We start from the raw sequence: 27,055 nt of genomic DNA on the forward strand, positions 1-27,055 counted from the left end.
ATTGGAGCATTTGAGATCTGGCGTTACAGACGATTGTTGGAAATTACGTGTACTGCTAAGATGAGAATTTAAGTCCTGCGCAGCATGGGAGAGGAAAGGATTGTGGGAAAAACTGGCAAGGAGAAGGGACAGGATGATGGGACATATGTAAAGGCATCAGGGCATGACTTCCATTCTTCTAGAGGGGGTTTTGGAGGGAAAAACTTTAGGACATTGGAATGCATGGAGGAAGTAACTGAGGACTTATGTTGCAAAAGGAGCTTTGAGATGAAGAGATTGTCACAAGAGGGATTTGATTAGTGGTCGGCAGCACCGAACCAGTCGGAAGGCAAAGGAAAAGAAATTGCATTTTATGTAATAAAATCATGCCTTTATTTGAATCTACAATAAAACATGCTTACCATTTATATATCTAAGCAACCGAACAAATACAGCTTTAAATTTACTGTTAAGTATTTACACATATGGACATTAGATTGCAAACTGACGACACAAATTAAAATATCAATCACTGCTGCGAACGCTACTTTGTTGTTTAGAACTGGTGATGAGATGCTGATGTATGAAAGAATGTCGAGTGACTCCTGGTCTTGCGGCTTAGTCTGCGAGCTGTTCCCGCGGCAGTATCGCTTACTTAGAAGTGGTCCAGTCTACGCGAGAGACCTGTACCGCACATCCAGCCTCGGGATGAGAACGTGCGGGCTTTGAACCTTATCTTTTTTGTAGACACGCCTCTTATCCCTCTGTGAGAGTTTCCATCAGGCTTTCCGGTGAAGCAAAGCCCAGGAGTAATGCCCACTGCAGTACGCTCTAAGCAAAGAGCGTCGCATCAACTCTCATCGGGAGTGCACTAAGAATGTTTCTACATCTTGCGGAACGGATAATGCGTCGATTCGGTAAGCCTATGTGCGTCGGTGAAGTGCTGCAATTCTCGTTCTGCTGGTGACACTGCCGCCAACGATTTGTGTTGTGAGCTGGGAGCCGGCGGCGAGCCGCCAGTAGGCTACTGAGCGACGCACTGCAGCGGCCGCTCCGCGGGGACCACCAGCCTCATTGGCTTTGGGCGAGGACGCAGCACCAGAGGCTCTCGCAGCTGACGACCAGGTCCCACGTCTTGGATGGACACCTACTGCAGAAATCTCACTTCAGTTACGCTGATAACAGTACTCCAGACACTTTCCCGGAATGTTTTCCGTGCTACCAAATAAATTGCATGTTCAGTTTTTTGTACACCGCCAAGCTATGCGAAACCTTCTGCTTCAACTACTGTACACGCAAGTATTTATCATGCAGTAGTATTACTAGACTATTTTACAATATGGCACCACGACGCCGATTTCAGCTAGAATTTGCTTTATACGGGGTGGTAAGGAGCAGTCTTGCGCCATTTACGAGATAATGAGCATTAAAGTTAATAAATGCTGTTGTGCACGCAAGTTCAAGTGGTCAGCCATATACAATTAGCGTTCGTTATCATAGCGTAGATTTTGTATCACTTAGTTTCTCCAGACACCAAATGGACGCCTTTTTGGTGGGTGACTTGAATTTGCTCGCATTCGTTAACTACAATGCTGTAACTCCACCATTGCAACGGATATTTATTTTTCGTACAACCCACCCTGCAACACCCTTACACCCTTTGCAGATTTAAGAATGAACTTTCAAGTTTAGATTATGGTTCCGCATTAATTGCGGAAAATTTCAGAACGAATGGAAATCCGTGCCGATCCGAGACATTTTGCGCGGGAATTGCGCTAATTCAGTGCGAGCGTAAGTGGCAGTAGACACACATGGAGATGTGTCGTCCTGAAAACGAGCTCAGAGCAGAAGTGGTTAAGGCGACCGCTCATTCCAAGAACGAAACCTGCGTTTTAGTGCCGGTCTGTCAAAGATTCTCGTTCTGAAATATGCAAAAGCTGATTTGAAAAGCAATGTTCTATTTACGTGAAGATATATCCTACTGAACTGTTAATTGCAGCTTAAAACAGTCAGCAGTGAAATGACAGCACTAATTTTTCGAGATGTAACAATGCAATCTTAGGCTAGAACTCTTACATTAGCAAATATTTGCTATCTTATAATACTGCACCTGTATTGTTACCTTTCATTAGAGTGATTTAGACGTAACGGCTAAATGTATTTTTTTTTTCAGAAGAAACTTAGGGGAATGTTTCGTTAGTAATCTGAAATAGCTTGAGATTATGTTTTGCCAACGACAGCTTGTTAAATCTAAAAAACATTTTTCAACAGATGCTGAAATACCTTACAGTTCAGCACGATGCTATAATAAGAGGCCGAAAGTGAAATCTTCCTTGAACGCAATCTTTATCCGTTCATGAAATATAATTAAGTTCACTGTGTCACTCCAGCACAACAAATCACCCTGAACTACTTTCGAGACATCTTTATTGCAGTGTATTACTCAAAGTGTGTGTTATTTCGATACCGCAGATAGACACGAAATTAGAAATGTTAGCCTTCTAGGCACTAAAATTGGGATGGTAGGTACTCTTAACCTATCACAGCATAGGACATCGGTCAATAGCATACGCTTTTATGTTTGTCACAAATTCGTTTTTTTCGAGAAATCTTGTTGCGACAGCCTGATTTGTAGTTTACAAGGGGTCCGTATCAACTTCCTACGCCATTGGGAATAACTGTTGGGGCACTAGGGCTTCATACGTGAGTAGGAAGACCCAGATGTATTTACTTTTTTCCGAAGAAACTAAGCGTGCTTATAAACTTTGCATTGTCTGTAGTATCTAACAGATCCGTAGCCCAGCGAGTGAGCGTTTCGTATCAAACGCTAGGTCCCTGGACCTTATCTCTTTACTGGGCAGTTTTTATTTCCACAATACTATTACGATTGTGCAAATTGTAAGATGTTATTTCTGCCTTCTTTGCCCTCAAAGACGGCAATTTTTCCCAAGAGATTGGAAATGGAAAACTGAATACACTCAGTTCAGTAACATCTATATTTGGATCAAGTATAACGTGTAACCTATGTAGCGTTGCACGAACCTAAATACTGATCGTAGAAACGGGAAATTATTTTAACAGCACATGTAGTTAACGGCGAATTTTCTAATGTCTATTGCAAAACAAAATTGTTTATACTCATGAGCGGTTCTTCCTCAATTTCGCGGCATACTCCGCATACTTACCCTTGTTAATATTGATAAAACGGATGGCACACAATTGAAGGAAGCTATGAAATTTCCTTAATTTCACTGTTCCGTTCTATGATGCACGCGCAATGTCGTAGTCTTAAGGTTTTGCCAGCTGCCTGAAGAAATAAACGTCGTAAGGCTGCAGAAGCGGAGTACATTTTGGGGGAATTACTTGCAGTGCATGTTGACAGGTCATCTGAATATTGAAGAGTGTGGAAATTAAAATGATGCGGTACAGTCAACGAGATTCTGTTGTAGCAGAACCGGCCAAGGCGTGCAGAACTGTGTGCAGGCCGCGGCCCTGCTCGGAAGTACCTGGTACAACGAGACGCTTTATCGAGTACTGCCATTTTTCGGTGAGCACAACTTTGCTCAGTTCGGCAGAATGTTACTGTCAACTGTTTACCTATCTGTTCGTGGTACGGAGAACGTAGACAGGTCCAACGTCTATTTGCGCAAAAAGCACTGCAGCGATCTGTCGTCACAAGCCTTTAAAACAGAATGGCAACGACAGAAGGAAAGGGGGAGGAATTCTCAGTATTATGCTATAGCAGAAGCGACGGGTACCGCAAATTTGCTTTGCAACGAGATTACAATAAAATGCAGAAATGATTTAAATATTCAGTTAATAAGAGCAAAAAATTACGATTAACAGATGGGATTCATTGTTTTGCCTATCAATTAGTTTGTGTTAAATTAACAGGTATGGAGCACATGAAGAAATAGGTAGTATGGTAAAATTTCTGATATCGCAAGCATTACTATGCTGCTACGATCAACAGCTTTCGATAGACCTGAAGAGTGGAGATTTATTGCAAAGTAAGTTAAGTCAAGGAGCATGCCTGGAACGATTTTTCAATTTAAAATTAGCTGTCGTTGAGTTAATGGAGGAAAGGAGTGCAGGAACGAAAATTAGAACAACCGGAATGGGTTGTAGACCTCACGTTTTAGTGAATTTGAGTACACTGGGCAGAGTAAGAATGTAGGGAGACAAAGCATTTGATAGTTATGCATTTAAGAAGAAAATTGCGTTGAAGGGGCATTCTGACATTCGAGTTCCCAGGCCCACTACCGCTAAAGTAAACACCAAACCTGAAGAAATCATGGTCGCCTTGAAAGAACTAAGTTTCATAAACGGTTTGACGACAGTCCCAATCTTAGCTGTATTGTGAAGCTTTTTCGAGCGCGCCCTTGTGCACGTGTAGGTGGGACTGACCCTCAAGGTAATTTTATTTTTAAAGAGAAATCTAAACTCGATAACGTGTACATTGCTTTCCTCTGGTAGTTTCCACCTCTCCATAATGATGCTGCAAAAGTGCCGCTATATTTCGACAAACACGTGTCTGAAAGACTTAAGTATGAAAATAAGTCACGATTACGTGGCAACTTCAGTGAAAAAAATCTGCGTCTGCACACCGAGTTTGTACCAGATAAGTGTTCAGCACAGCAAAAATAAGTACTGAAATTTCTCGATGTTGCTGTGAAATGTGGAATTTGAAACTACTACTGCGTTGCCATTTAAAAGCGTGCCGCGATCGCAGTTTCACTTGGCGTGGTTGTGGGTGATGTGCCAGCCACAACCACAGCCAGGCTATAGCACTCTTGCTAGAACACGGTCCGCCGAATTCCTAGCTAACCAGGGTCCGTAGGAATTTCTGGAGTATCATAAGCAGTACCTTGCATGTGACTAGTTGAGCGTTGCGCAACTGTACGCACCTCTCTGGCGACCGCCTCTACGACGCGGACGGGGCCTCGCTGCGCCCCCGGCAGCACGACGGTGCGTGGAGGCACTGGCGGAGGCGTGGGTGTAGTCGACAGCCAGGGCATGTCCGGGCTGTAGACGTCGCCGTAGGGGTGTGTGCTGGAGTGAGAATGGTGGGCGTGAGGCGAGTGCCGCAGCCCCTCGAACGGTTTGGCTGCAACATAGAAGTCTACAAGGTAGCATCTGCGTGCAGACAGTGGCTGTCACGCCAGTAGTCACATGTCAGCAAACTATCTTTCATAATATTGCACATTGGATTTTGCATCGTTCAAGAATTCGCAAAATGTTATTACATTACAGTCTTATCACTTCGGCAAGCAGTAGCTTGCTTCAGATGTGATACAGCCACTGAAGAGCTTAATGCAGAACAAATATTGTTAAGCATTTCGAACATTATGAACTCTGCCTCGGTGTTTACCATGTGACGGTGTGATCTACATTCATAGATCTCTTACGACTACGATAGTTTTCTTGTGTTATTTCGTTGTTTGACAGGCGAGACTTTTGGAGATAAAGTGGCACCCAATCAAACCAAGGTAAGCTTTTGCACAGAAATGTGTACAGTGATCGCTATAGACAATGTGTTACTTTCCACCTACCTCGATACCTCATTTCCGTACATGGACTAAGTTTAAGGCCCAGATGAAAAGACCTACACTGATAAGCTTAAACATTATGAGCATTGCCCACCGCGACGTTTGATATCGCCTGCTGAGTTGTGAGCAGGTGACGCTGTAACCGAATCCTGTAAGCTGAGCAGACACGGACGGCGAGGCGGAGGGGGGGGGGGGGGGGGGCGGGGCGGAGATATGGGCTGTAAATGAGGAAATCTATTGATAAACGGCGAATCATGATCATGTAATACTGTCTTGAGCTAATGGAAGTAGGACAACAAAATTTTCACGAGGCGCTGAATGGTTTTACGTCCACGACTCGTCCTAGAACCTAGGGGGTCGAAGGCTTGTCTGATCTATAAAGCAGGGTAGATGGTGATCTGCCATCTTTCCCCAAAAGATGAATCCTAGTCCAGGAACAAGTGTTTTGAGTACTTCGTTAAACATGGATCTCCGCAGTAGACCACGCCTAGATGTTCACATGTTGACAAAATCGATTACGATTGCAGTGCGAGCGGGGCCATCGGGATTCAACCACTGATCGATGGAAACTTGTCTGCCCTTCGTGTGCATCATTTATTGCTACACTAGGTCGATGGCCTTTTCCACAAGAAAGGCCACCCTCGAGGTCAACGGCAGCTCGAAACGTGCAGCGCAGCACGGACGCAGACTGGTAGATTAATATACTACGCGATATTCTGTTGGGAGTGTCCTATGATAATCGAGGACACGCCGACAGCTGCTAACCATCTGCATCTCTTCATGCGTTCCCGGCGGTCCTGACATCTTTTGCCAGTATAGTTGTCCGCGTCTCAGAGGCAGAAACGCCGCAGTGGTTTGAGTAGCATCAGTGAACTGATGTCTTGACTACTAAATTCGCATGTGTAAGGTGTCAGGCAAATCCAACACCTTACATGAAAACCCTGACATAATAAGCAAATCACTAGTATGTCACATAGTTCCGAATAAATCGTGACATTAAATTAACCAAAGTAATACGAGTAACGAGTGAGCAAATGGAATACCACAGACTAACACAAGAATGCCTAAATGCATGTTATACCTTCCCACCGTGAGAGAGACGCAGTTCCGAGGGGAGAAACGAGGACAGAAGCCGAGAGCAGAACCATGTTAAGCTAAAAAAAAGGGAGGGTCTGGGCACCCACGCTGCGAGCCTACCTGTACGACTATACAACCCGCACGTTTTAGCGTGAGGCTTTTTCGCTTCTCAGGTATGTCAAGGACAACCCCCAGCCCATGTTAAAAGCTAGAGCCCTCCAGAAAAGCAGTATAGATCTTACGATAACACAAAAAGGGCCACTACCACCCGCAAGTTTTAGCGTGAGACTTTTTCGCTTGTGTTACATTAGGATCACTCCCCAGCCCATATTAAAAGAGAGCCCTCCAGAAGAGCAGTATAGATCTTTCGATAACGCTAAAAGGACCACACTAGCTGCAGGTTTTAGCGTGAGACTTTAGCGTCTCTGTTACGTTGCAAACTTTAAAAACATTACCCCACCACGAAAAGTATAACGTTCGTCATTGGATAGACAGAATTTTTGTAGGCGGAGCTTAAGGTTAACATTGAGACCCTGATTGGTCAGATGAAAACACAGCCAGATAGTTTTTTTTGAATCAACTTCGGTAAATTGTAGTAAGGAGAAGTTACGAGAGTTGGTTCAGAGACGGCGAGCTGGATGGCTGCTGCGCCGGCCGCTGCCGCCCTGACGCTGCTTAAACACCGACAAGGTAATGAACGCACGCGATGCCGCATTTTTGAGCGCATAAGGCTTCACTCAGAACTGCGGAAGTCTCATCTGTTACATCCCGTTTTTGCGTAATACTAGTGACGATCGTTAATTAAAACTCATGGTGTTCACATTTGCCACTTGAACAAATCTGAAACGCGATGATTTTTGTTTTATATAGTTATTGAGAAGCCACATCAGCCACTGTAATTTACGACAAGTTAGATAAGTAATTGAAGATAATTGAGGGTCACTAGACCATTTTGATAGTTTTCTCTTTTGTGAAACTTAAACCTAGATTGTAGATGTGATATGGCATAGGTCATCCTTCGATCGCTTGTAGAACTTGGAAACCCATTTAGGGAATATTCGTTCACATTTTTGTTGAACGCTGTTGGTTTTTACCATCCTGTATTAAAACATTTCCTTTTATCAACAGTGCAATTTATAAACGATGTTTTGTGATTAGAATAAATTTCCAATGGTAAACTTAACTGCTTTTTCGACGTTATTTTACCAGCCAACTAAAAATAGGAAAGCCTTGAACCCTTTCCATTATATTTAGTTAGAATTAAGATTCTTTTACAGGGAGTGCAGTGGAGCTGACGCTGAGATCATTTAGTATTTGGTTATATCATCGCTAGTCTCACTGAACTCTTCTGAATTCTACATGTCATGTGTGGTCTGGCGTCTCCTTACCAGCAGCAGGTCCTAGGTTCAAACGAGTTAATTCCCTAAAAAACACGCTCAGAGCGTCGTTGCGCGAAAGTGGTAGGGAGACACGATATAGAACAAACATACCACCATGAATGTTTAGACATTATGTGAATCATGTGGACCACATCTGGGTCGCTGTGAGTGCGATCATCGCGTACCCAAATCGGCGGCCCGTTAAGTACATGACCCGTGCGTAGACGTTCAATGCCATGTACTTCCACAAATATACCAACATATTGTCGGATTCCTGATATACAGAAGTAGGTAATGCATTTCGTTCCGGACATAAACAAGCTATTAAGCCGGTAATCATACGTTTTGGCTTATCGGTGTACATGTTTTCACTCACGATTTTACTTTAGACGCTGTAAGGTGCACCTAAGTAGTTTCATCTGAGTTAAGACAATGCTTTTATAGTGTGTGTGTACTGTGTATTGAACCCGGGACCTAGGAACGACGGGGGAGGCTTCGTCCCGCCGCAGCCTTCAGCGGTTCACAACCCCCTACCAGGCCACGGCAGTTCTCTACCTCACCACCGTCCCACACCGAACCCACGGTTATTGTGTCGTTAGGCCCCCAGTAGAAACCTCCGGAACGTCTCCTACCAGACGAGTTGTGTTGTGGTGGAGAAGACTAGACAGTTCAGCATTCTCTTCGTATTAGGGAAGGAAGTCTGCCGTGCCCATTCAAAGGAACCATGTCAACATTTGCCTGGAGTCATTTAGGGAAATCACGGAAAACCTAAATGAGGATGGCGGGACGCAGGATTGAATCGTCGTCCTCCCGAATGCGAGTAGTGTGCTAACCACTGCGGCACCTCGCTCGGTGATACCAGACGAGTGAAACCCCAATGTTTGGGTGGTAATGTACGCCCATGTGGAGACGGTGTTCGGGCAGCAATCGCCGACAGTGTACCCGAGGCGGAATTACGGGAACCAGCCAGCATTCGCAGAGGCAGATAGGAGACCGCCTTAAAAAACACCCGCAGGCTGGCCGGAACACCGGACCTCGACAACACTAATCCGCCGGGCAGAGTCGTGCCGGGGACATACACGCCTTCCCGCTCTGGAAGTAGCGTGTTAGACCGCGCGGCAAGCCGGGTCGGGCAGACAATGCTTGGTGTCAGTGGTAATACTCTGAGTCATTTGCATTTGGTGAGAGCTTTCGATTGTTTCGTTAGCAAGAACATGGCCCCGTGTGCTTAGTAAAAATTTCCGTGATACTGTGGAGCTAGGATTGCATGACTAAATACATGTTAGACTACAGAATGTTATTGTAATTTATGAAAAAAATCGCTATTTAAAAGTAAGCTCTATTAAACAAGCATCCCTTTTCCTCAGCTGGAGATCTTAACTATGGGGGTCAACGTACCGTCACTTTCAGCAATTACTGAGCACACCGCCTTGTTTACAGACATCCTCTGTCTTCGTTAATAAAAATTCAATTTGTTGCAAGTGACCTTCAGGGCGTTTGTTTACTGTAAATAGAAACGACCTGATTGTCACACTGAACCGTGATCGAAACTGCGGTAGTTTTAATATTGGCAATGCGGTCACAAACCCAGTAGAATTTTATCGACTTGGACAATGGCCGCGGAAGCGCACGTTTATATCCATCTTGCATATAAACGGGAGACGCTGGAGTCTACGAACACATTCGGAAATCATGCTGTATCAATGGAACTGGATTAAGATTCTCGTGTTAAAAATGTCTTACCATAAAATTTCACCGATTCTTTAAAATCTAGGGAAGATTTTTGCTGCTTTAACATTTGAGCAATCTGGCTATCTGAAGACAACTTCAAAATCTGCAATGCCAAGGAACAGCACTACGTTTTCAAATGTTTAGTGGTTGGTAGCCGTTCGAAAACTAATTTTACTACACCACTACGGATTTAGTCAAATGACAGTGGATTCACGGAATGATTAAAAATCTGTCTTACTGTAGATGGAGGAATGCAGATTCAGTTCAATCGCTACGATAAGTAAATCTAAGTATTCTTTCTCTCTTAATTTAGAAAAAGATGAAATCTTAACGGCGAATAGATTATTTCGATCCTGCTGAAAGCTTGGGTAAAGTTTCTACCTACGATTAGACTAGAATTTCATATTTCAGTGAAATCGTAAACTTACCAGTCTCTTCACTAACCGCCGAAAGGAAAAACAGAATGACGTTTAATGGCACTTTTAAGCATTCGACCACAAAGGTTACGATGTAATAGATGAGAAGTAGGAAGAACACGATGACGCGACCAAGCGTGAAGGACAGGACGAAGTCTGTCAGAGCTTTGTATACCTGAAACAGCAACGACTAATTAGAATTAAAAACCAATATTTGTTTACACATGTTTTGTGGATTGTATTTCAACAAGTCACTACGAATAAGGTTCAGTAGGTTTACAAATAAGCTACTATCTACATTAAAAGTAGAATCTAATTCACTGACTTACGTACTATCCCTCCAGAAATTCATTGAACATAAAGTTGAGATTTGTATTTTTAATTTTTTCTACTAGCCTATTTAATTCGGAAGGGATGTGTATTTTTCCAATATTTTAAGCCGTTTGTTTGCAGTTGCGCACGTTGAAGGGTGTGAAGTATTTTAACAAACTGCTTTAAATACTAAACTGGCTAAAACCAATGAAAGAAGTGCCATAGGGCCTATGGCAAATGTTACCATAATCCAAAGAAACGTTCAATATCGTGCCGACTGTTTTCATGTCATGTTCATAAAACGATCGATAATTGAGTCATCTCTGAATCTTCGACCTGACGTCATTTTTCTGTAAGTGTGAGCGGCTTTGTTTCAATAATATTGATATTTCATTGAAGTAACCTTATCAGTCCGAGTTACCTTTCAAATTGACCCCATTCTAACCAATATTTTTTGTCTTCACGCTTTTGTATAGAGCTGGACGATCGCTACGCATTTTCGTATGATCGTAATTCCACAATCTTTAAATGAGAAACTACTTATTAGTAGCTTTGGAAGTCCGCCGTTTCTATATGCGGCAGTTTCTTTACTCATTTCAACGCAGTCTTAATGCATTCACATAGATCAGATGCTATTCGGTAACTAGCCTGGACCGAAGTCAAACAGCAGAAGATATTCCAATGGGAAATCATCAGAATATGCCCTATAAAGAAACGAGATCTCTTCAGCGACGAACAGGCTGATATACTATTAATTAGTCGATTTAAATAATAACTATCAGGTTACCCTTCATTCAGAAGGCCGTTGCACGCTGTGACTTGTAAATATGTTTCAGCTATCAGTCATTTTGACATTTTCTTGGCAGATCTAGATCTCAGAAACTAGCCATTTTCAATGCACTATCATTTTTGATCAATGCATGTAATGCCTGTTGGACTTCACATTTCATTGATTTCTAGATCTGCCAATAAAATTTCGAAAGGACGACATAGCTGAAACCCGTTCTTTAAAAGTTAACTTTTAGTATTAAGTTCAAGCGATTTTAGTGGCTCTTGCATTTGACCCGTGTAAAGGGTAAGCTTAACTGCTGATGCCTCTCCCTTTTGTATGAGAAGTCAGGTTACATTGTGGGTGGAGCATGTTAGTTTTGCTCTGTTGACTTTTTCCAGACTAGCTGGTTAAATGTGACCATGTTCGTACTAGCGAATGGGTCTTAAGGTTGTTTCTGAACGGCAGGTTACTTTAAGTTCGAGAACGGATACTAGAAATTCTGACAGGTTAAGCAATAATACATTGTTCCTGCATGTGGAATTCCCTCAGCAAATTCACGATATGAACAAATAAGCTTATTTTCTTATGCCTCCATCTAAAAGATCAGCGATTAAATGTAGAATAAATATTACACATTTGCGTCAGTGACCCACTCATTGTAGAACTAAAGGCAGTTTTTCTCGAGAAGAGTGATTTGAACTGCACAAACAAATCCGTTATTTAGATCTGTCTCGCAAATCGATTAAACCAGTTAATTACATGCCAATTTTATCAGCAGCGTAGCTCAGTCGTTTTGTTGTACTTACGTCAGCTGCGGGCCACATAATAGCAGGAAACCATTCGATTAGAGAGGCCAGGAGGTGGTGGAGAACCCGATCCGTGACGACTATGGGGATGTAGCAGAGTATGATGAGCGGCCACGAGAAGAGGAGCACCAGCTGAAAGAAGACTTCTACAAGCTGCAGGCTGAGTCGCAGCGAGCTGTGCACGTGTTTCAGGCTGTGGTAGGACTTGCTCACGCGCCGACGCGCGTCTGCGAAAACCGGCACCGTACGCAGCAGCGAGTATGTCTCCATGGTGGCCACTTGTTACGGAAGTACCTGCAACAGCCGAGTGCTATATCAGTAAGTTTATTTCTTTAAGCGGAATGCTCCATTTCAAGCCTCACAGCACAGTAGCCGAACTGATTCCGTAATTATAGCTTTCCGAAAAGCTAGCGACACATTACTCCACTGCTGACTTAAGGAAAGTACGTGCATACGGAATAGGCTCTCAGATATGTAACTAGTTCGAAGACTTAAGGGGAGCTGGAGCGCCCTATCGCGACATTGTTGAATTTAGTGCGTTGACTTCCCTGTATTTAGCCATTGACGTGAAACACGACATTAAAATGTTCAGAGTCTACTGAACTACAATTGCATTTCAGCCACTGCTTTCGGAACTACACTAATTCCATGGTTAAAATTTTGTATGTTATCCTAACTAATTTTATATAGCATTACGCTTTTTTAGTTCAGTAGACTCCAGGATCTGTACGTTATTACTCCCTGAAAATTTGAAAATTCAACAGAAAATAATTTTCAGGGATGGCTTCCGAAGTTTCAAGAGACTATGTTTATTTTAGTCCACTCACAAGCTCCCTGCATCGTACTGTATATCATCCTCTTGAATTTTTCCGTTTTTCTGTACTCGTAGTGGCAAACTGTGGAGTATACTCTTGTATCAATGCTAACCTTGTCTATCCGTTCAAGTTCTGATAGAGTGTGCCAGGATTAATTCCTATATGCTTAGCACTTTCACCCTACCAATGTTGCCGCCATTGGAAGCAGTAACAGCGTCAGTGACTTCATTCCGACAAACATTTTTGTAGGCGAGTCTATGTAAGATTGAACGACTCAGACACTTTCAGTACTTCAGAATTTGCAAGGTCTCTAGTTAAAGCCATGGCTGCTGCTGGGGTGGAATGTTTATGGCTGTATGAACTGAGGACTGGGCATTGCAGTAATTGCCCCATGAATCAGGTCACTGAGGGCAAAGAGTCTACTGGTTTTCCGTCAGTTGACAATCGGAAACAAGGTAGCCCATACTGCCTGCTTCATTTTCAACAAATCCTCAGCATTATTTCTAATTGCCATCTCACAATAGTACTGTAGTTCATTTTGTTTGTCAGCCTGCCTCTAAGGCTTAAAGTCAGAAAGTGTCTGAAACTTTGTTTCAACTTCCTTAACCTGCTGACCATCCTCTTCTGAACACTACCTTAATAACGGCAATCCACAGCCTTCTAAATAAAGAATTACCGATGTTATCGGATCTTGAAGTAATGCACGTAAAGATGTTAACATTTTCAACCAGAGTAGGTTTTAAATAAAATTCTTTCTATGTGACATATTCGGAAGTTTTCTATATACATTTTTGGAATTTATATTCGGAAGTATGCAAATTTTATGAGAAAAATCCGAATGTGAATGATCTTCCGTTATAACTCCCCTTAAGTAATATTTCATTAACAGTACAGATTATCCCACCGCCTTAAAATGTAAGGTGGGTTGAATGCTTCTAAATCTAACAGCAAAGACTTAAGATTTTATGGGTATATAGTTACTGCTTTTTTAATGTAAAAAATATATATAAATTCCTGTACAGTTACAGCGAATTAATTGAATGCTTGACAATTGTTAAAGTCGTCCTGTATGTTTCGGCCTAGTTGATGAGAAAATTATTTATATAATGCAGATGTCCAAGGAAAATAAAAAATACAATTTTTAAGTAACAATCCAGTATGTTGCGTGTGTTCATCGGAAACAGGGATGACATCAGGAGTGCCCTAGGTAAGCGTGATAGGCGGACAGGATAGGCAGGAGTCTGCGCTTGTCCACTGATTGTTCTGTGGGCTACAGAAAGGAGTCAAGGAGTTGATACAAGTTGACCTAGGGAAAATTTCTAGTTTGTGTCCTCTATGGCAGGTGACTGTAGAAAATTTAAGTTACTGCGGATGAATAGGAAAAAATGCTCAGATGCAGCATCATTAGTGTCCTGCTTGACAGTCAGCGTTTAAATATCTGAGCGTAACGTTGCTAAGCTATGTTAAATTGCTCGACCATATGAGGTGTGTGGTGGGTAAAGCGATTGGTAGACTTCGGTTTACTGGGAGAATTTTAGGACTGTAGTTCGTCTATGAAGGGTGGTTGGTTGTTTCGGGGGATGAGAACAATGGCTGAGGTTGTCGGTCCCTTGGATTAAGGAAGATTGGGAAGGACGTTGGCCGTTCCCTTTCGAAGGAACCATCGAGACATTTGCCTGAAGCGATTTGGCAAATCACGGAAAACCTGAATTTGGATGACTGGATGTGGGTTTGAACCATCGTCCTCCCGAATCATCTCGGGAGGACTCTTCATGTAAGACGCTGGAGCGACTAATTTTTGAATACTGCTCGAGTGTTTGGGGTCCACAACAGTTCAGATTGAAAGAAGACATCGAACCCATTTAGAGCTGAGACACTAGGATTGTAACACTGAGAAAGTTAAGAGAACCGGCGGTTGAAGCTGACTGCAAAAAGATTCCGTTGCCGCCAATAGACATTTCGCTTAGGGACTATAAAGATAATATACGAAAAATTAGGGCATACGGTTTTTCCCCCTGCTGTTCCCGCGAGTAACAGGAAAGCAAACTAATCGTGGTACAGGGTACCGTCCGCCAAGCACCGTACGGTGGCTTGCGGAATATCTGTAGATGTAGAGATAAGGGTCCCACACGCAACCGACCGACCAATACCGCTTACAAGCTACACACGTTTCGACCGATTTCTCTTAGCCACTACAGCGCCTCAGCGACAAATACTAACTTTTGTTGGGCGACTGGCACGACAGTTTGTTCGATGATATGGTGGTGAGAGTGCTGAAGTGAGGGGTGGGAGGAGTGGTTCGATTGTCGAACCCAACCGACCACCCGACGAAAGTGTTCGATCGGTGTCCCCCTTTTAGGGACAACTATCTTGTAGTGGCCGAGCGTGTCAGTACATGTTTATACCCGCTACTAGCTGAATTCCATTGACTACCCACAAATACAGATAAGATCATTAGATTAGAATGTTTTCGGTCCATATACAAAAATGAGATGATTCTCATGGGTGTGGAACAAAGAAAAGCCAAAACGTTTGAATACAACACTTACTATCATTTGTTACGAGATAGTCAATAGCACTGCTAGTATTCACAGAATCAATGCATCATGCAATGTCATACACAAAATACATAATCTTGACTTACGACTAAGTCCTAAAAAAATAAAACAAACTGATGGCCGTAGCAATCTGATCCCCTTCAATCCCACAACCCAACCAACCTTAACTGGTGTAGCAGCACCAGTTAAGAGTCATCTATGAGTAGGAGTCTCCTATCTTAAGGGATTTCAAACTGTTTAAACCATGCTTTATGTCACAGCAAGTTTTTAATAGTTGCTGGCAATTTAAAATTGTGTTCCTGAACACTGGGCCCCTTTTTTGGACCAAGCTAAGCGATCTTAGGTCTTTATGTAGATTGTTCTTGTTTCTAGTACTGAGCTATTTGTTCGAAATATGTTACTTGCAGCAAGGTTCATTAAAGAATTAACATACTGAGCAGTGCTTAAAACAAAGTTCCTTGAACAGGATTGTATATGATCTTTATGCTACAAATGAGTTATTACACGGTAAAAAGCTTTGCTCGGTTTGATGAGTTACCTCAAAATATGATCCTGTATGGAGATAGAATCGAAGTTAGCCAAGTATGTATTTTTGTATTTATTACATCTGACATTCTCACTACAAATACAGAATTATTTAGGTCCTTCAGCAATTCTGTGGTATGCCCTTCCCAACTGAATTAATTGTCGAGTTGTAAACCCATAAATTCAACTCAACCTCCTCGATCAGCATGTCTGTTACACGTATTCTGGAACTGAACGTTATAGGTTCTTAACTCCATACAGTGGGTCTTTTCAAAGTTTAATGACGGTGAAAATTTGATTAGCAGCTATTTCTAAATCTGTGCATCTTTCTACTTATTGCAATGTTTGTATCATCTGCAAACAAAACAAATTTTACATCTGGAAATGCAACAGACGAGAGGTCAATGTTCACGAAGTAAAAGTAACATAACCAAGATAGAAATCTTTAAGAGAAAAAAAAAAAAACACGCAATTCCCAATCAGATTAAGTGACTCCTTACAGCACAGGTTATTCACAGTGACCCTTTGTTTCCTGTTAGACTCCTTTTCTCACTATTACTACAGACACCATAATATGGTAATTTATGGAAGAGAATGCTGTGATTCACGCCGTCAAAGACCTGACAGGCCACAGAAAATGCCCATAGCCTAAAGTTTGTTATATAATGAATTGGATACATTCTCTGGCTAGGTTTTAGATTAGTACTTGTTCCATAAATCATGAATAAGACACTTCGTAATGATGTAGAACGTGTCAGGTGTAAATAGCTTTCTGTATATCAAAACCTTTAAGAAACCCTAACTATGGCAATACAAATTTTGGCGTCATGCTTAAGCAGACTAACACAACCTTTTCAAATATTTAGAAAAAGCCGGCAAAAGTGAAGTTTATCAGCAGTATTTCCCTTCTGGTAAAGAAGGTTAACTTCATATTTTAGTTAGACTGGATATGTTCCGCTGATAGATTATTTACACAAGTAATCTTAGATGGGACTCGACTCATGAGCATTTTTGTTTATGTACGATACTTAGGTTTTAAGGATTTTAGTATTGCTGCTACTTATTTGGCAGACATTTCCACCTTATTGAAGTTATTTTTAAAGACTTCAGATACTCCATTGCACTGTTCACCAAACTTGCTAACCCCAAGCTGTCAGTAAGAAGGTTTGCAATACCACAGGACCTTGTTATCAAGGTCCTATTTTTATTCAGAGCTACATATTCCACCTTTTCTGCCGCTGCCGCCGCCGCCGCCCCTCCCCCCCCCCCCCCCCCCCTCCCAAACCTGCGTCGTCACTATATCCCATGCTCACATCTCCCTATATTTATATTGGCAATTAACAGTGTTGGCACTGAAGCTGTTTTATTTTAAATCTTGTCGAAACATTCGTGGTCACTTTTTCGTAACTAAAAAGTCCAAGGGAGACGATCACAAGTTAGAAGCTCCAGTAGTAGAAAGATGGAAAGAGTAAGGCTAAACGTACCATTCATTACATATTCTACACAGACGACAGCTGTATTGTTTTTGTGGTTCGTATTAGCAATATGTTACGTTTTTTGGAGTAAATAATTTCTAGACGTTATTTGTGAGTTATACAGCGAATAAATCAATAAGTTGAATTTAAGATGTATTATACAAGCCCACTTCAGATGCATACATGTGAGGAAGATACCTCTAACAGACATGTCAAAACTGGGAAGTCTTTACACTTGGTAATCCCTCTATATACATGCACAACCAATAGTTTCAGATTAATTTCTGTGTATAGACCATTCGTACGGCTGATCAATCACACTTAACAGAGACGTTATACGAACCTCAAGAGTGAGAAATTAATTACGTCCTCGCTAGTACTGCCCGTTTCAAAAAAAGTTCTTTGAGACCGGGGTCATGAGTTTCGATGTCTCAAATTGTGAAAGTATTTCCCGCGTTTCGATATGAAAGTGAAATTCGTTTCATTACAAATTATCTAGTTTACTTAAAATTTTAGTTTGAAAATGACAGTTCTTTTTATCACAACGATGGGATAAAGAATTAGAAGAATTTTAAATACAAAGTATCTGACGACTACTAAAACCAAGAGGCATATAGTCCGTAAAATGGGAGACGAATCTGTGCCTACCGACACGTTGCCTGTAACAACGTTTCTCGCTTTTTCCTTTATTTTATAAGTAAGAATGATTATCAGCAAGCACCACTAAATCAAGTTATGGTAGCAGTCATTTGACTTTTATATACATTGAGAGCATTTTGGAATACACAACCACAGACTAACCAACATAAATTCCGAGTCTGTTGCGCACATTGTGGGTTAACTCACTCTACCAATTAGAGTCTTCAGAAGGGCTCTAACACTCCGTGAATACAAAAACTGTGAGCGACAGACAGGCAACATACCTCAGCAAACAGGCTGGAGAAGCGGCTCGGGGCACTCGCTACGACTGGGGGGTCCGGCGCCTCTTATAGTAGGAGCATACACCACAATGGAGAGCGTAGTTCAGGAGTCTCCCACCAGGACTGTCTGCATGTTGCCAACATTTTCAGACTGATAATCGATAGCAAGAACGTATTGACATAAAATCTAGAGAAGTAAAATGAGATGTAAGCGTGTGCACTATTGATTTAAAGCTTTCTGTGTCATCTATATTGATTCCTCCGTGTTCTCCAGCAAATATTATCTGAAAAGAAGAGAAAAACAAAGGGCCCTTCACATGCACCAACCGACACACGAAGAAACTAGACGTGTGTAGGCTCTTTGGACAACACATCGACCAACTTTTCTTGTCGGGCGGTTAGTTGGGTACGACCATCTGACAGCTTATGACCGACCGACCGAACAACCCCCTCCCCCTTCCCTCCCCCCCCCCCTCCACCTGTTGTGCCACTCGTCCGACAAAAGTTCGCCTTTTGCCACTGCGGGTGGGATTAAATGCTGTTCTGATGTACAAGACAGAGTGCGAGGCGGACGAATCTTTAATGACAAAGTTTCGGGAGAAATTTAAATACTAGAGAGGTCCGTGGGACGCATCATGCCCAGCAGAGTAGCAATAGAGACGTAAGAAATGAAGCACTTGTATAATTTTTTCAACGAATCCATAATGGTTTCTTGTGGCACATAGAGAGAGTAAAAGATATATATTTTATGTAAAAGAGTCCGTAGACCTTCTCTATTCCAGTTTTCAGGTTTTATTTCAGATACTTTTCGGAAGTGAAATCTAAAAGCCGAAATATAGACAGTCAACGGAATTTTATTCATAAAATATGCTTGGTTCCTTGTTAAAAGTGCTAAAAAAATCCGGCCTTAATCCAAGCCTTCTCTTTGAAGAGCAAAGCGTAGGACACTTTTTCAGTTCTAACATTTGCTAAATGCTTCATTTCTTACACATATGTAGTCCTACTTATTAGATGATGTGCGCCGCCACCATTTGCAGTCTCTCTTCTTCTTCTTCTAATTTGAAATGATTTTCCTAAATTTACAGAGGCATCATTTATGCTACGTATATAATTAACTTAATAAATTTTACATGATTACGTTTTGTTTTATTTATTTTCCTCTACCATAACGTATTTCCTCAGGCAACTGTGAATCACGTTGCGGGTTGCAGGAATCATTTTAGATAATAATTTTGGAGATGCATTTGCACCGAAGCTGAGGTCCTCGTAACTTCCGCTAGTGGCTAGAAACCGTTATATGGTGAGCAGCCTCACCCCGCAATTTACACCCTCTCTCAGGACTGTATTCTTTTTCTTTAAGAATGGTTTGACGACGATCAGCCGCTTCGAAATACACTTTCATCCATTCTTAGATAATTACGAAAATCAACGGCTCCCAACTCCTTAAGTAACAGAGCATGGATGAATTTCTTTCTTTGCAGTTGACATTACTTTTCCCACAGCGCCCTGTCGGCTTTTTTTTTTTGCCTTGTTGCATTTAAAGCAGTCAAGCGAAGTTTTTGTTTCTGTAATCGAAATCTCGTAGAACATAGGTGGGCAATTGTTTTGGCTCGTGGGTCACAGTGTGGAAGCAGAGATTATTCTAGCGGAGGGCTCCACAAGTTAAAATGATTCATTAGTTAACGTTGCTTTTCGGCTAAATTATAAATTTTACTATAAAAATCAATAGATATAAATTAAATTAAATAGTATTAGTTATGATAAATTTATTTGTTATGCTAATTTCGTATCGTCTATAGCTGCAAGCATATGTTATTTTATAATGAATTTAATGAACAAATGTATCCTATCACGATTTTCCACATTTTTTTCCAAATCAGCACTGAGATTGATGACATTATTACATAGCCAGCAAGCTAATGTCTGTTAGTGTCAGGGGACCTACATTTATTCTCGTTGTTCTGCAACCAAGAAAAACTTTTCTCACAAATATATGTAAGCCCAAATATAAAGAGAACTTTTTCCCAGAAAACTTCTTCATAAATAGAAATATTTCAGGAGACGAAGATTTGTAAAAGTTAACTAGTGTCACAGCTTGAAACATGTCTTTCACATTGTGATATGACTGTCTGTAAGAAAATGTAAAATGCATTCATCGTCGCTCCCATTAGCCAATGCGCAAAGTGACAATTTTATTTTTGCGATTAGTGTCTACACTGCGCAATACACATGCATATTGATGTGGCCGTCAAAGTGGAAATCCTCGGCTGCGCATGGGAAGGAAATCTCTGTTCAAGGCTGGTTTTCCTGACTGTCTTGGCGGGCCACACAAAAACACTTAGCGATAGGCATGTGGTTCGCGATCCACTATTTTCAACCCCTCTCGTAGAACAGCACCTCCGCGAGCGTGAGATAAGCAAATCACAATCACAGGGTGGCGCCGTAATCGCTGAGTGCAGATGGAGGGGACGTGTGTAGGCTGCTGCGAAATTCGTCGCTCGGTCGATCTGCCGATAAATTGGTACGGCCCTTAAGGGAGGGCAACATGCATATCGTTGAAGTCGATCGGCTTCGATTGACAGCAACACAGGTACATGGGACACGTCGAGCAAATCATCGACCTTACTCCGTTTACCTTTAAACAGATACACTTGAACATACAGTAGGCTTTTATATGTTTTTACCTGCACTGTCGCAGATTTAAAAGTAATTCACAAACATAGTGCTGATCAAAGTTTTCGGAAGGATTCCCTTGGTTGTAAGGCAAGACAAATGCCGGTACTGTATATATTCTCTCTCTCAGATATCCCCAACAGGGTCTGTGTCGGCCCCACTAATCGGTCACTGCCTCTACAATGGACCAGAAATCAGACCGCTGTACCTAGAGAATGACGTGTATAAAAAAAGAAATGAAAATCATTTGAGTAGAATGATTTTCTAGTTTTTTTTTCTTTATTGAATTTCGATTTCCCCCTGAACAGGGTGGGCTAGCAGCAGCCCAGTACGCTGCTCTTCAGCCTACAGAATTTTTAAAAGAAGAAAAAGATAATAAATAATAAAAGCAGGCGATAAAACGGTGACTTAAATTGTAAAACGGTGGAAAATTGTGGAAAGTTAAAACACAAAACAAAGGGTTGGGGATGCTAATAAAACACACAGGAAGCAGACAGGTAAAATAGTAGACAGACAATTATAAAACACGGATACAGTCTGGTTTCAGTTCGCAAGAGATATAAAAATTACACCCAGCGACAGTATGACTGCCATTTGCAACACTTCGTAAAAGATGCACAACACTTGACACTCACTGGAAACAATGCATTAAAACGTCTTTACGAAGATGACACACCACAGCCGAGGGCAGATGGGAGGGGGGGGGGGGGGACCGGGACAGATGAGGCGAAAAAAGGGAGGAGGAGAGGAAAAACGAAGGGGAGGGGGAACCGACGGAGGGAGAGGACTCATAAGGAAGGGCCGGGCAGACACGAGAGGGAATTGGGAAAGGCAGAGAAGGGAAATGCAAAAGGACTTGGGGGAGAGAAGGGAGGCAGAGAAAGGGTAGGTGGAGAAAAAGAAGGATGGAAGGGGGGAGAGCGAGCCCAGGAAAAGGATGGAGGAAGGGAGGGGGGATAAACAGATAGGAGGGATAAACAGAGGGAGAGGGGATCATCCAGGAGGGCGAGTTGGCGGAAGTCATCTTGGGAAAGGAGATGAAGGGTCTAGAGGTGGAGGGTAGCGGGACATAGTTGACAGGAAGGGTGGAGAATAATGTTCTAATAGACCTTCTCAGTTAAAAGTTTTACAATACTTTGGCAGAGGGCAGGTGTTGGAGAGGAGAGGAGCAACCAGGGGATGAGGGGGATCAAGGAAGGTGGGATGTGTAGAGTATGCAGATATGTTCGTATGTTCGAGGGATAGGAGCAGATGGAGGAAAGGAATCAGGTCATAGAGGATCCGTATGGGGGACGGGAGGCATATTTGGAAAGCGGGGCAGAGTGCATGGCGCTCGAGGATCTGGAGTGACTATAGAATTTGGGGGGGGGGGGGGGAGGGGGGCGGATATCCAGGTGGGACTGGCACAATAGAGGATGAGACAGATTAAGGATTTGAAGGTGTGGAGGATAGTAGAGGGGTTCAACCCCCATGTCTGGCCAGAGAGGAGGAGTCTGAGGTGGTTGTTGGCTTTGGATTGGATGGAGCGGAGATGAGGGATCCAGGTGAGGTGATGGTCAATGGTGAGGCCAAGGTAGGTGAGGGTTGGGGAGAGGCAGACAGGATGGGCACACGTGGTAAGGGAGAAATCAAGGAGCTGGAAGGAGCGAATTGTATGACCTATGATGATTACCTGGGTCTTCCAAGGATTGATTTTCAGGAGCCACTGGTGACACCATGTGATAAAAAGGTCAAGATGATTCTGGAGAAGGCGTTGGGACCGTTGGAGGGTAGGAGGAATGGCAAGGAATGTAGTGTCATCGGCATACTGCAGGAGGTGTACTGGTGGTGGTGGGGGGGGGGGGGGGGTTGGGGCATATCTGCCGTGTACAGGAAGTAGAGGAGAGTGGAGGGGACAGAGCCCTGGGGCACATCTGCAGAGCGATAGAAGGTGCGGGAACCTGCGTTATGGATAGCAACATAGGAGGAGCGGCGGGAGAGGAAGTAGGCAATCAGCTGGACATAGTTGACAGGAAGTGTGGAGAATAATGTTCTAGTAAACCTTCTCAGTTAACAGCTTTACAATACTTCGAAAATCATTCGAGAAAGTTTTGAGATCTACTCTTTCTAAATGCCAAGGTGAGAAGTGGCTACGGCAACTGAATGAACTGACTGCGTTTTCCGCAACCAATATGGGGTGTACGAGTAAGTATCATAACTATTATGATATCTGATATGTGCGTGAACAACGAACTGTTGGAAAGAGCAAACTCTCGAGTTTTACATGGTTCCCGATAGGTAGCAGCACTATGCGTACACTTCAATTATTGTAAAAATTGTGTCAGCACAACAGAAAGCGTTTTGTGTTCCACGTTTTGCGCAGTGCGAGTCAGTAATAACTGTTCAGAGTGACTTTCGTACTACGTATGTTGTGGATCCTCCTACAGCACAGAGCATTAGACGATGTCATTATTTATTGATTTATTTTATTTATTTATTACCGAATTACAGACCTGTTACCTGATTTTTTAAAAACAGGTCGTACATCTTACAATTTTCGTTTTTCATCTTTTTACAGTTTTCTTTTCTTTTATCTACAACACTTACAAACATTAATATTTTTCAAAATAACAATAATTTAAGGTTGAAATATAAATAAAATTTTGTTGTTTTTTAAGAAGAATATAAAAAGATGACAGGATAGAAGAGAGATTTGTTAGTACCATCACCGAATGTGACTGGCGGTGAATACTCCGGAATGGTTTCTTCGAGCCGTTGACCGCCAGTTGAACACACACACACACACACACACACACACACACACACACATGGTTATTAGTAGAGGAATAGTATTGTTTATCCTATTTATTACTAATCCTATGTTCAAATGGCTCTGAGCACTATGAGACTTAACAGTTGAGATCATCAGTCCCCTAGAACTTGCCCGAGGCAAGATTCGAACCTGTGACTGTAGCAGTCGAGCGGTTCCAGACTGAAGCACCTAGAACCGCTCGGTCACAGCGGCCGGCTAATCCTATGTAAAAACTTTAGGTGCCCATCCGTGTACAGCATTTCGCGATTTCTTGGACCGCCAGCACCCTGTGTTTATTTACTGTCACGTCTTGGCTTCCTCCTCCTGTTCCTCCTCATTGTCATTGCTTTCGCTGCCACTGTGGGTATCGCTGTCCATCCTCTGGAGACTGTTGTTACGTTGTACATAGGGGTGTCTGTTGTGTGGTGTCCGCATGTACTCTTCATGTGTTGTTTTTGAAATACTGTTTGTCAGTAGTTTAGTTGTGCCCATTGTTCTTCGTCTCTTATTGCTGTGCGTATACGAGTATCAATGTCTGCATCTTTGTAGTTTAAGTGTAGTGTGTGTCTATTGTTCGCGTATAGCCCGCAGAAAAAGACAGTGTGTTCTGGGGTGCCTTCTTCCCCGCATGCTCATGTAGGTGTCTGCCTCAGACACGCGGTGTAAGTGCGTGGGATAAGGTCCGTGTCCGGTTAACAACTGTACCATACCGCGGATTGGATCGATGTGTTTCATTCTCAACCGCCCCATTATGTCAGTGAGGAAGTCGTGCAGTCTACGTCCTTTATCACTTACATCCCACTCCCCTTACCATGTATCCAAATGCCAACTTTTAAGGTGGCGTATCGTCTCTATCGCCACAGCAGTTGTTGTGCGGACCTTACCTAGTCTCCCCGCCTTTAACCATTACCTTGCAGCACTGTATTTGATTGTGATATCTGTGGGGCATATTCCGAGCACCACACACAGTGCATCCGCTGAGGTGGTGCCGAAGGCCCCAGATAGTCTAAGTAGGACACTTCTCTGCCCTCGTCTGACCGATTCTTTGTTGGTGACCACGTTCAGTCTATGTGCCCACGTGCTAGATGCGAAGATGAGCACTGATTTGAACAGCGCACAGTGGTATGTTCCATATGACTAGTAGAGGTAATCTGCACTGTTTTGAATTTAGCCTCACCAGTTTGTGTAGTACTTCTTCTGCTTTGTCTGTTGTTAGCCTTATGTGTTCGTGGAAATTCAATTTTTCATCTATATATATACCCCAAGATAGCGCCTAATGTGTGCTCGTTCGATGTTTGTGTCCCCAATTTTATCCGAAGGATTCCTTTGAAGTGATCCTTTCAGTAATGTGTATGTTGTTTTGTTCTCGGCTATCCTGAGTTTGTTCTTGTGACACCATTGTGTAATTGTTTGTAGTATGCCACTGGCATTCTCTTCTAAGTGGGCTCTGTTGTTTGCAGTTACTGCAAATAATCGGTCATCTGCGTAGGCGACAATTCCGTCTGACCTGTCATCCCCATCCAGAAGTTGCAGGAGGGGGTTCGATTGTTATGTCCCAGAAGATGGGGCCGCAGATCGACCCTTGAGGACAGCCTTTGGTAATTCTTTTAATTACTTTCCGGCTGTCCATCTGCCATTCGACTACTCGGTCTTAACAGTAGATAAGAAAACTGTTGTACAGTGACTGCGATGCCTCTAGATGTCTTAACCTCTGAAACTGTGCAGGCCACCAGAGATTATCGAATGCTCCGACAATGTCAGTAATTATTGGCATGGCTATTTCTGTTTTGTAGTATTAACTATGAATAGGGCCTGATTGATGGCATCATCTATTGATCTGCCGGTTCTGAAGCCGAATTGGTGTTGACATGAACAATTCCGAGAAACAGGTTGTTTGTTTAAAGATATGTCGCCGAGCCGTCCACGAATGTCTGACATCCACGAGAGTCTGACGCATTCGCCGTAGTTTAACAAGGAGTCCGCAGAAATCCGTTCGCCGTGCAGCTCGACATACCCCCGATGTCCGTCTGGCATGTGTTGCGTCGACGTTTACACATGAAACCATAAAAAATTCAGCTACTGCAAGCTCTTCGTGAAGATGACAATCAACAACGTGTGGAGTTCTGTAATTTTGTTCTTGGCAAGATTGAAACTGACAGTTTTCTTCCACACTTAGTGTTCAGTGACGAGGCAACATTCCATTTCAGTGGAAAGGTGATACCTCGTACTGTGAGAATATGGGGTACAGAAGAACTCTCCAAAATTTTTGTGTGTTCAGTGCAGTTTCACGGGAGAAGATGTATGGTCCATTTTTCTTTGCTGAGAACATTGTTACAGGAAGTACATACCTCGATATGCATGAGAACTTTCTTTTTCTACAATTGGAGACTGATTCGAAGGACTTCATTTACCAACAGGATGCGGCACCGCCACACTAGTATCTGGAAGTACGGGAATTTTTAAATCAAGGGATTACTGAACGATGGATCAGTCGCACTGGACCAAATGATTCAGCCTTACATTACGGTCTGCAAGATCACCGGACCTGATTTACGTGATTATTTCTTGTGGGGGTTTATAACAAACTTTTATGCCTTCATTACCAACAACAATGAATGAACTGAGACATCGCATAACAGCAGCTGTGGAAGCTGTAACTCAAGACAAGCTCGTTGCAGTATTGAAATAATTTTAATATCGCATTGACATACGGCATGCATCTCAAAGGGGGCTTGTTGAACACCTATGAAAAGGTATGAAAAAAGAACGAGTTTCCCGTTAATCAAAAGACAGAATTCGTTGAATATGTTTATTAGTTCCAGAAACATAGAGCTGTCAAATCGGATGATTCTTTTTGATACACTCTGTATTAATGCTGATATGTGAAGTAATAAAATTTGTCACTTTGGTGAAACACATATTTCCCAATTATCAGTATAGTGAAAGGTAAGATTACATAGTAAAGTCGCTATAATTTCGCACCTTAAAAGAACTCATCCACATACTTTGCCGTAATCTACAACACAACTAGATATCATGTGGTACGTTGTACTTCGTATATATGAATACATAAAAGAGACTGATATTGTCACGTACGTCTTGCAAATAATTGTTAACGCTTATTGCATTAAAGGTGACGGAGTATCTTTTTTTTATAAAAACAGCGTAATGAATGATTGCCTATACTAGTAGAGGTTGGAACACCAGTGGAGTTGAAACGGCAGGCATAACTCCAGCTGTGGGTGGAAGGCCCCAATAGGTGTTGGTCCTGCTTAAA

At 42.4% G+C, this 27,055-nt stretch overlaps 1 protein-coding gene across 2 annotated transcripts; it reads right to left on the minus strand.

Moving 5' to 3' along the window:
- Positions 1-348: 348 nt before the first annotated feature.
- On the minus strand, positions 349-18,405 carry LOC126278202 (uncharacterized). Of its 2 annotated transcripts, none has more exons than XM_049978125.1 (5): positions 18,318-18,405; positions 12,022-12,315; positions 10,144-10,306; positions 4,887-5,086; positions 349-1,126 (listed from the first exon to the last, which is right to left on the minus strand). In XM_049978125.1, exons 2-5 carry the CDS (start codon positions 12,289-12,291, stop codon positions 1,004-1,006), a joined length of 756 nt encoding a protein of 251 aa, XP_049834082.1. In that variant the 5' UTR covers positions 12,292-12,315; positions 18,318-18,405; the 3' UTR covers positions 349-1,003. The 2 variants fall into 2 exon arrangements, with proteins under 2 accessions (XP_049834082.1, XP_049834083.1); XM_049978126.1 differs by having other exon boundaries at positions 349-1,129; positions 18,318-18,400.
- Positions 18,406-27,055: the final 8,650 nt, after the last annotated feature.

The sequence above is a fragment of the Schistocerca gregaria genome, chromosome 6 (genome assembly GCF_023897955.1).
Source record: "Schistocerca gregaria isolate iqSchGreg1 chromosome 6, iqSchGreg1.2, whole genome shotgun sequence".
In the NCBI taxonomy this organism is placed as follows: domain Eukaryota; kingdom Metazoa; phylum Arthropoda; class Insecta; order Orthoptera; family Acrididae; genus Schistocerca; species Schistocerca gregaria.

Coding starts and splice junctions, on each gene's coding strand:
- LOC126278202 (XM_049978125.1), bottom strand. CDS start 12,291: ATGGAGACATACTCGCTGCTGCGTACGGTGCCGGTTTTCGCAGACGCG. Junction 10,307..12,021: donor TTATGTGGCCCGCAGCTGAC/GTAAGTACAACA, acceptor TTGCTGTTTCAG/GTATACAAAGCTCTGACAGA. Junction 1,127..4,886: donor TAGAGGCGGTCGCCAGAGAG/GTGCGTACAGTT, acceptor TTTCTGCAGTAG/GTGTCCATCCAAGACGTGGG.